Source organism: Sinocyclocheilus anshuiensis, unplaced genomic scaffold, assembly GCF_001515605.1.
Source record: "Sinocyclocheilus anshuiensis isolate Anshui unplaced genomic scaffold, SAMN03320099.WGS_v1.1 scaffold68, whole genome shotgun sequence".
NCBI classification, from domain to species: Eukaryota; Metazoa; Chordata; class Actinopteri; order Cypriniformes; family Cyprinidae; genus Sinocyclocheilus; species Sinocyclocheilus anshuiensis.
Genome location: NW_015555741.1, coordinates 1,851,458 through 1,861,876, shown reverse-complemented (window position 1 = coordinate 1,861,876; position 10,419 = coordinate 1,851,458). Strand labels below are relative to the sequence as shown.

The window sequence follows — 10,419 nt, the reverse complement described above, 5'->3', positions numbered from 1 at the left end:
TGTTAAATGTGAGCCAAAATCATCACAATTAAAAGAACCAAAGACTTAAACTACTTCAGTCTGTGTGCATTGAATTTATTTAATACACGAGTTTCACAATTTGAACTTTTCCACAACATTCTAATTTATTGAGATGCACCTGTATGACTGGTTTTGTGCTCCAGGTTCACATATTATTATTAACAAATATTGGTTTCAATATTTTTGTCAGCTTCTTGTTTTAATGAACACAGGTTTTGTATTGAAACTGATTAATCATAGGCCTCATTTATCAAAGCGTATGCACCTGTTTTTGAGTTAATATTGCCCAAATTATTGAGAAACAACACATTTTTCACTCAAAAACTGAGGTGCATAAGCTCAAATTAAAGAGGCGTGCGATTAATCAGTTCCTAAAAGAAATACAAAACCTGTAGTAATTGAAATGAAGTTGACAAGATTTGGTGATTATATCACATAATGAGAGATTTACAAGCAATTTTTAAAGGGATAGTTCACCCAAAAATGAAAATTCTGTGAAAATTTATTTTTGGGTGAACTGTCCCTTTAAAAGGCTTGTCATTTTTGACTGTGAACGCCAAATAAGGTAAATGATTTTCAGCTCAGCACAAGGGTTAAACACGGTGTGAAAAACCAAGGCTGTTCCTCACCGTCTCTAAGAAAGGCGCCGTCTGGTAGAAGCGATAAATGTCTTTATTCTTTATTACCAGGAAGTGTGCAGCATTAATGATCACTCGTTTCAGACCGACCAGAGAACGTAATAGCCTGGGGAGGGGGGGGGAGAAACGAATCAAGAACCATTTACAAATCGAAAGTCGTCAATCCAAACTCTAAAAATGGTCCATTAAAGATGATATTTCAGTAATAACACCCTGAGCGACTTCCTTCGATCTTCAGATCAGTTAATGCTGATCAAATCTGCAAGCTTTCATTCAGAGACCTGTTTCCGTAGTCGATGACGACGGCCTCTTTGGCAGTGCCCGTGATGGCATCATGGTGCTGGAACAGCCCTATGTTGCGCCTGGCATCGGTGAGGAGGGAGTAATCTGAGACAGGATAACGTCCTTCCAGTCCCGCACGCCGCGCGTGAGCCACCGCCAAGCTGTAGAGAATCTCTGCCCCTCTACAGCAAACACAAAATCAAACAGTCTTAAATCACAACAGTTCATGATGCTGAACGAACAGCGAGGCTTGACAAAACGAATGATAATAGAATTAAAGACTAAGTAATGACAGTAATTAGGCAATGCCTCGTGCTTAATTCAGGAGAAAAACTTGTCACCCACGTGGAGAATAACTATTTTAATTATTCCCCAGTAATGCCACAGAGATCAGGCCTTTATTCAAAGCATAATTGAATCTCTGGCAAATAAAGACACTTTCCAAAGTTGCTAAAATAATGGATTAAATTCAGATACCTCGACGGCAGTTTGTCAGTGCAAATTTAAATGTGTTGCCAATTAAAAATGAAAAGGCTTCCACAAAACCCTGTTAGCATGCTTCTGACTGAAAGCTACTTGTTGAATTGTTAACAATGCGTTAAATAACCACTTTATGTAAAAATACTCTTCCATCCCAGCTTAATTTGCAGAGGCATTTATAAATGAACCATTTGTAGTTGATTTCCGTGAAAAGTGCAAACACTTTATTCACTGACTCAAATTAAAATTCTATTTTAATAAAATGCTGGCCAATAATGATAAATAATTTATAGTTATTTGTAATTTATAGTGATAAATAATTTCAAGTTATAGCAATAAATGGCTGGTATATAAAATGTAAAAATTGTATACATTATTTTATAAATAAAAATTCATGTAATTAAAATTAAAATGAATATTTTAAAATTGAATTACATTATTAAATTAAAAATAAAACATTAAAAAACTAAAAATAATTTTAAATGCTACATTTACAATGCTGAAAAATACTGAATTTAGGCATCACGGCATTATAATGTACAGTAATGACAAATAGATATTAATATTGATATATGCTGAAGACAGAAATGTAATCTACATGTAAAAATAGGTAAATGAACATAAACAATTATATATCAACAGATATAAAAAAAATAAATCAGCTACTAACTATAATGGTACTGATGCAAGATGCATCTTAAAGGCTTGTGCACACCGGGACGAATATCGCGCGCGATTATCGCCGACGTTTAACGCCTCGTGACTAAAGAAAGGGCGCCAATGTGAGTGTGCACACCGACGCGCAAAACGGCAGGCGTAAAAGCGCCATTTTTTTAAAACCGCCTCGGGATAGTTTTTTTGGTTTTACGTGCCACTTTAAAAACTGGCCGACCAATGAGATTGGCGCTTTTGTTCAGGTGCCTGGAGCTGCTGAAGTTACAGTAAAACACGACTTGGTGGCGCTCAAGCACAAAACGGTCTTGCCAAGCACACATTGATACCTAACCTCGAAGAGGAAGTAAGTAGACGAAGAAGATGCATCGAGGCAAGATGAATGTAGAGATGCTGGTCTCATTGGTGTCTGAACAGAAAGAGCTTTATGACAAACGTGACAGCGACTACAAAAATCTCAATAAGAGGGAGTTGTTATGGAGAGGAATTGCAGATCAAATAGGATTCGATGTGTACCGGGGTATTTCCGTTTTTCATTAAGCGCCATCTAATGTCAGGGAGTGAATTTGCACATTCGCTCGGCTCATCGCCAGCGAAAATCGCTTGGGTATGAACACACAAGACGCGTCGAAAAACGTCTCGAAAAACGCTGGCGATAAGCGTGCGCGATAATAGTCTCGGTGTGCACGAGGCTTAACAGTTCGAGATATTTTTAGACATGCATTGGATGTTTCACTTCCTATGTTTCCATTACCGTTTTAATATGCATTTAGAAGTATCGCATCAAAAACAAGTGATGGAAATGCCAAATTTCGGGGGAAAAAAAACTTAATTTGCAAAAAAGTTTTTATGCTTGCTTGAGGTGGTTTTTGTCTTGAGTGACAAATGGTTAATGCGAATAATGGGAGATGAAAACGTATTTGCAGAATAAAGTCCTCCATGCGCATCAAAAAAAGTCATGCGACATGCGCGACGGCATAATCTGACTAACCAGCGGACCGATCGTGTTGCACAGCATCTGAAATGTTACAGTCATTTTGAAATGCCTGAGCAAAGTTGTCAAAGTATTTCTGTATTATTGCCTCCCAGAACTGTTACACGACTGCGTTCCCGAACATTTTAATGCCAAACATTTTAATGCCAGTTTATCAGGAAGTGACGTTGCTTATTTAGAAAGTGACGGTGCTTATTTGTAAATGTTTTATGCGACATTCCAATTTTACGCACAAGTTCAATTCGCAACTTTGGATGGAAACCCAGCCACTGACTAACCGTAGGTGAGATTCTAACACACGGTCCACGTTTTTGTAGAAGGGACGTGAGGTGTAGTATCCACTCCAGTAATGGTCCTCTCTATCCGCATAAGCGAAGAAGTCTCCGCTCAGCACAGGGTAATCGGGTGGTCTCATCCCCGGAGCGACTCCATTAGCCTTGTACACCGCATTAAAGTAATCTGTCAGCGTCGCAAACTGGGCCTGAGAACACAGAGATTTACTTTCAGGGCAATTCAAATTCATTTCGCATTTTCCGAAATCCAAAACATCTGTACTCTTTTCTTCCCTCACAAACAAGTTAAATTATTCATTCAGATTATTCCTAGTTGTACATTAAAAGCTGAGCTGAAGGAGCTGTGTTTGTTTAAAAAAAACAAGATTTCTGACATTGCAGAAATAGATTTAGATCTAATTAAACCTCTTCCTGACAAACCTACAGACAATTATTGTAGTTTTCTATTGATTTACAGGTTAGAGCCTCTATGTTTATCTGAAAACATACCTTTACATGCATTTCTGGGTGAGAGTTCATGTAATCGAACAGTTTCTGGTAGTTGAAGTACTGCTGGTCCCACTCTAATGGTTTGTCGTAGCGGAAGTCATCCCCAAGAGGAACCAGCAACACTCTGCTACGAAACAGCTTGGATTTTTTACGGTATTGATCAAGCAGAACGCCAGCTCTGAAACAGAAAATGTCAAATATGAAGTGAATCCACTGGATTGGTTTTTATTAAGTCTAGCAATCGATTAAAAACAAGTTAAGCATTGAATGGACAAAAAGTGGTGTATATACACACTACCAGTTTTGTTTTTTTTTACATAAAGAAATTAATCATTTTACTGGGCAAGGACACACAGATTGATCAAAACAGACATTTATGAACATTTATAATGTTTAAAAAAATGCTGTTGTTTTGAACTTTCTATTCATCAAAGATCTGAAGGATTCACATTTTAAAAATAGAAAACTGTTTTTTTTTCATATTCCTGTAATAATTTTATATAATTAATACAATTATATAAAATAAAATTATATTATACATTTTACAATTAACACATTTTTAAAAATGAGTTGTTATATCATTTTTTTGTTATTTTAATTGTACATAAATGAATATAATTTTTTATAATTCATATCTTAGTTAAATAAATTATACTTAAATGCCCTAGTTTTCATCCAAGCAGATCAATGTCTAGTCATACGAAAGTAAGAAAACACGTTTGAACATTTTGAAGGAAATGACTCGCGAAGCTAAATGTGTACCAATAAAACCCTTTGCCTATTCCAGTAAACCTGAAAGACCTCTGAAGTGTAATGACAGGTGCAAACTAATTGCTACAAGCTTGTAATATCCAGGTTTTCTTCTGCAGAGCAAGAGAGCGGTGGATTTGGGTTCGAGCCCAGTTCAAGCGCAACCCATATAAATACAGCTGGTGCCAGCTGGGTGATGGACAAATGAATTTTGTTGGCTAACACAGGAAATTAACCTACATTCATTCTTTGGCTAAACTCCCCCCCGAATCAAATTATTTCCCTGGTTTCATAACAATCAGTCCTACGGCCTCACCTCTCGGCCACGTTGGCATCTGTGATGGCTCGGGGTGGCACCTTCCAGGGGCAGTTGACTCGACTGCCCGGCAGCCTCTTGAAATCAAACTGGCAGCAGATCTTGGGGTCTGGGCCGCACGTGTGAGGCACGTCGTAGCTGTAAAATGGCATCATGTGGCAGAACATGTCTGTGCCTGATTCAATATCTGAAAATAAAGAAATTAAATAAACTTTGATGTGTTGGTCTCTAAGCCACTGAGATGGGTTGGCAAGACTCCTTGGCAAAGCTTTCAAAAGCATTTGCCAAGGGTTTGTGTTTTCCGAAACCTTCATTAGACATTTAAAGCCTTTCCAACATGTAATTAATGATTATAAACACTATATTCTGGTCTATTATAGTTATTAACTAGAATTTTAAATTTTCTTAAGAAATATGAGTGGTCCTTGCACATGCAAAACACACTGTCATAATGCTAGTTTTTTTTTTTTTTTTTGACTAGTTGCGAGAATGCTTCCTAATGTGTTTTAGGAGCTGTTTTTACAGTTTCTAGAGTGTTAATATGTAGTTATATCTATATATGTTATATGTTATATGTAGAAGTCAAAAGTATACATCCCTAAAGTATGATATTCGTTATATGGTTCAATGAGACTCTTAAGGGATCTTTTCATTGCCGACCGAGAGAAAATCATACGTTTGATCACTGAGAAATGTAACAAAACCCTTCTCCTCAATTTGACATATCATTCATACCTAAAACATAAAAGTGCCAGATGATCAAGCACCACTAATAAGCAGTGCTGTAATTAACCAAACAATTAACACTATTAAACAATAGTTCGTTTAGCCGGCCCTGGCTCAGTTGGAAGAGGTGGGCCAGAGCGAGGTTTAGTTATATATAGATCAGTGAGTGTGAGCGCTAATCGCGCCGGAACGCGGAACTTATGATACGTGTTGCATGATTGCGTGAACATTTCTCAGCAGCAAAAGTGATAGATCTGTAAAGCCATATATCGTGAGAGGGCCGTGTGTTACCGCGTCCCAAACAACTCAAAATAATAAACCACAAAGTTAACAAAACGATGCACTCCACTGTGATGAGCGAGAGTGCTTCTCTGCTGTCTTCACGTGCTATCTGAAACTTCCTGTTTCCCAATTATGAAGTCGTGATTACGAGCACGTTGCATTCTTTTCTGTTAAAAATAACGGTGAACAGTGGGTTTGTGAATGTTGATGCTTAGCCTAAATAATTTTATCGGGAGCATTCATGTGAGCGCTGCTGCAGTCTAGGCCCACCCCAAATGCTCTCATTGGTTGAGACACGTGATGACGCCCATCCCAAGCCAGTACTGATCAATATCCCACCTCTCCTGTGACACATGGTTTGTCTGTATGTGTATTCAGAGCCAGTGAGCAACGGACTAACGAACGGTTAATGCGCGATAAAATAATCGTCAGCGTTAATTAATTAATGCGTTAACGCGATAACACATTAACTTGCCCAGCCTTAATTAAAATGAAAATATACAAATAAAAGAAACTTGAAAGTACCGGGGAGGTATTTTATTCTCAAATGTCTAAATGTGTAATAACAATGATTTGAAATATAACAAATATATTTAAATGTCAATGCATGTTTTTGTTTTTGTAGTCATTTACCCCAGGTCTGCCTCCACATGAATTCTAGGCTCCGTGTGGCAGCAAAGTGCTTCTTGATGGAGTAATGGACCCTCTGGATCAGCATGCTGCTCATGTTTGCCCGTTTCAGTAGGTAAGGCATCGTGGCGCTGTGCCCGAACGGATCAACGGCCCAGCCTGAGCGAGGGGTCACACCTGCAGTAACACACCGATTAAATATTCCAAACCAATCCGAAGGAGCCACTTTTAAAATTAAACCCGCATCGCCCACATCTAGAACAAATGCGCTAATTGCTAAGCAAGCCACACCATCCATAAAACAATCTTACCCAGATTTTTCTCTAGCCACTGATGGCCTTCAATCAGCTGATCGATCATGGCGAAATAGTGAACGTTGGCCTCATCCGTCATGACCCAGCCTCCCGTCACTATCTCAAGCTGTCCGCTAAGGATCAGCCTGAAAGAAAAAAGGGTTTAGAAAGGATTCTTAAAATTTAAAGCACTGTTCACAAGATGAGGTGAGGAAATCTACGACATTAGATCAGGGTTTATAAGGAGCATCTAGACTAATTAACCTTCAGCAGATTACTGAGTTAAGAAGATGAACCGATCAAGAGTGGGCATGAGGGATCGAATCTAAGCACAAAAGACAGAATGAGGGCACTGAACAACCACCATTGCAGAGAATTTTTCATTCTGAATGTAACATTTTCCAAGTGATTTCCATAGTGGCACAGTCAGGAATTGATTGGATTGTGAATTGGATGGAATATGATTAAATTTAAAATAACTGTTTACTATTTTAATATAATTTAAAATGTAATTTATTCCTGTGATGCAAAGCTGAATTTTCAGCATCATTTCTCCAGTCTTCAGTGTCACATGATTCTTCAGGATGGAAACTGATACATTGGAAACTATGGAAACTGATACATTTTGTTTTTCAATATTCTTTGATTTATAAATTCAAAAGAAAAGCATTTATTTGAAATATTAATTTTATATCATTATAAATGTCTCTAGTGTAACTTTCAATCAATTTAATGCATCCTCCTTGCTGAATAAAAGTATTTTATTAATTTCTTTAAAGTGATTTTTTTTTTCAAGGGCAGAGCCAGCTTTGATGAAAGATTATGAAGAAAAACTAAGAAAAAAATAGTCAAGTTTGATTTTTACATTTATTTAATTTTAACATCATATTATTTTTAAACTTCAAATTTTATTTAAAGGGATAGTTCACCCAAAAATGAAAATTCTATCATTAATTCCTCACCTTCATGTTATTCCAAACCCGTAAGACCTTTGTTTATCTTCAAAACACAAATTAAGATATTTAAATCCGAGAGCTCTCTGACCCTGCATAGACAGCAAAGGTAGTAAGGAAGGACATCGATAAAATAGCCCATGTGACATCAGTGGTTCAGACTCAATTTTCTGAAGCTACAAGAATACTTATATAATGGCAGGGGAAACACTGACGTTCACATAACATTGCATTGGACCACTGATGACACATGGACTATTTTAACGATGTCCTTACTACCTTTCTGGGCATTGGAACGTGTCAGTTGCACTGCTGTCTCTTTTGATTTCATCAAAAATATCTTAATTTGTGTTCCGAAGATGAACAAAGGGTTTGGAATGACATGAAGGTGAGTAATTAATGACAGAATTTTCAGTTTTGGGTGAACTATCCTTTTAACATAAAACATTACTCACTTGCGCATTGCCTCTTGTTTATGTACATCTGCGCTTTCCCACCACTTGGCGAAGAACGAAATTTCCGACCAAATGAATTTCCTGCGAGGATCTTCGGCCAGTTTCACCACAATGTTGTTAAAGATATGCTGGGTTTGGTCATTGTAGTACTTGTCAAATGTTTTGATCCATCCTGTCACAAAAAAGAAGTGCAGTACAAAGTCACAGTTAAAACCATTCAAGGACGGCAAACAGATCAGATGTAGTTCTGCCACAACAGAATGAAGTGACAATACAGTATGTGCTAAAAACAAATGCTCTTTTAATAAAACACTGAAAAGTTTATAAGAAGCACAGACGTTTGGCCGCATTTCGTTCCCTGAAGAACAACCTGTTCAAAATAACACCGTCTGTTCATTATTCAGAGGCACTGCTGGGCTGTGCAAAAAAAAAATCTAATCTTTGTGTCAGCGCTGGAACAACAGATCCGCGCTGACCCTCAGAATGACAGAAAGACATTTCGAGTCGCGGTAGACTGATTGAAACATATAGGGAACATGTTCAGTATTATGCAATCTGCATTAAATGCATAGCACCACAAAGACCAGTGACACAGTACTGACCCCAATAAAACAACAGGGAATCGGGTCACTGACTTTAAAGTATTAGATTCTCCATTCTTTCATAACGCTGCAAAAAATGCCAACTGCAGGGGTTCGCAAAACTTATCTGTCCTGTGGGTGATGCTGAAACTCATTGTGTTTCTCTTAAGGTGCCTCACAAATTGTGCTAATGCTGCAAAATGCAAGCCCAGTAACTGACCCACTTTACCTGCACAACTCTTTCGGATAGGCATTGCTAGGTGCTAGACTGAGGATGCTGCCTCAACAACTAAAACAAAATGAAAAATGTTACATCCACTTAAGGACGGAGAGTGAAAACATTCTAGTAGAGATTGAAACTTTGAAACATTTTTAGGTTGCTTAATGAAATGTATGCAAGCTAAGCTTCAAAAAGATGAAAAGGACAATAAAAATATCACAAAAGCAGCCAATTCTCCAATTAGAATATTTACAGCATTTTGTCTTTAACAAAATATCCAAATTAGGATACATACACTACTGTTCAAAAGTAGTGTCCCGTTTTTTTAAAAGAAATGGAATACTTTTATTTATGAAAAAAACACATACTGATCAAAAGCTACAGTAAAGACATTTAATGATAAAAATAATTTCTATTTCAAATAAATGCTGTTCTTTTACTTTTTCTACTCATCAAAGAATCCTGAAGAAATCATGATTTCCACAAAAATATTAAGCAGCACAACTGTGTTCAACGTTGATAATAATAAGAAATGTTTCTTGAGCAACAAATTAGCATATTAGAATTCATTCTTGAAGGATCATGTGACACTGAAAAATTCAGCTTTGCATCACAGGAATAAATTACATTTGAACATATATTCAAACAGAAATGTGTTCTTTTATATTGTAATAATATTTCACAATATTATTGCTTGTACTGTAATTTTAATAAAATAAATGCAGACTTGGTGAACATAAGAATCAGTATTGCATGTAGGGCTGGGCGATATGGCCAAAAAAATTATCACGATAATTTTTTTTATATAAGTCGATGTCGATAATTATCACAATAAATGTCGAATCTTTATTTCTTTCAAGTTTAAAGCCAAATTTTTGCTCCAAAGTGAAAGTTGTAGAAACCAGACCATTCATTTCCCTTAACAAAATAAATATCTAAATAGAAAAATTAATTTCTTAGTTTCTGCATGTTCTAATGAGTGATATTGTTTCAAATCAAGAAACAGATTTGGGTTGCCTGATAATATTAATAATGCACATTTGATAGTAGCTTGAGTTAGGATGCAGAGGTAAATATTTGTTTATTATCAAAATCAGTAACATCTGTAAAAATTGTAGCAACCTCAGTTTTATATGGTTAAATTTATTCTGACCAAGGTTTTTTTTTTTTTTAATTAAACATTGGTCTCCCATAGTAGCATACATTTAAATCATGATAAACACAGTAAAAACCACACATAGCCTATAGCACCTCAATACCATGGTAAAATATAACTATATGGTGTTTAGGTAGCCTATTTGTATGAAAAACAGTAGTCTAAAAACATTCAGTATAAATGCACAC

At 36.6% G+C, this 10,419-nt stretch overlaps 1 protein-coding gene across 4 annotated transcripts in view; it reads right to left on the bottom strand.

Annotated features, from left to right (window-relative positions):
* LOC107673231 (mannosidase, alpha, class 2A, member 2) overlaps positions 1 to 10,419 on the bottom strand; it is a 40,097-nt gene that overhangs the window by 14,535 nt on the left and 15,143 nt on the right. For all 4 annotated transcript variants that reach the window (XM_016466744.1, XM_016466747.1, XM_016466746.1 and 1 more), the window contains exons 6-13: positions 8,275 to 8,446; positions 6,885 to 7,012; positions 6,577 to 6,750; positions 4,936 to 5,122; positions 3,870 to 4,047; positions 3,366 to 3,568; positions 941 to 1,123; positions 651 to 765 (exon numbers count right to left, since the gene is read on the bottom strand). In XM_016466744.1, the coding sequence (XP_016322230.1) occupies positions 651 to 765; positions 941 to 1,123; positions 3,366 to 3,568; positions 3,870 to 4,047; positions 4,936 to 5,122; positions 6,577 to 6,750; positions 6,885 to 7,012; positions 8,275 to 8,446 (1,340 nt within the window). The remainder of the gene's footprint in view (positions 1 to 650; positions 766 to 940; positions 1,124 to 3,365; positions 3,569 to 3,869; positions 4,048 to 4,935; positions 5,123 to 6,576; positions 6,751 to 6,884; positions 7,013 to 8,274; positions 8,447 to 10,419) is intronic.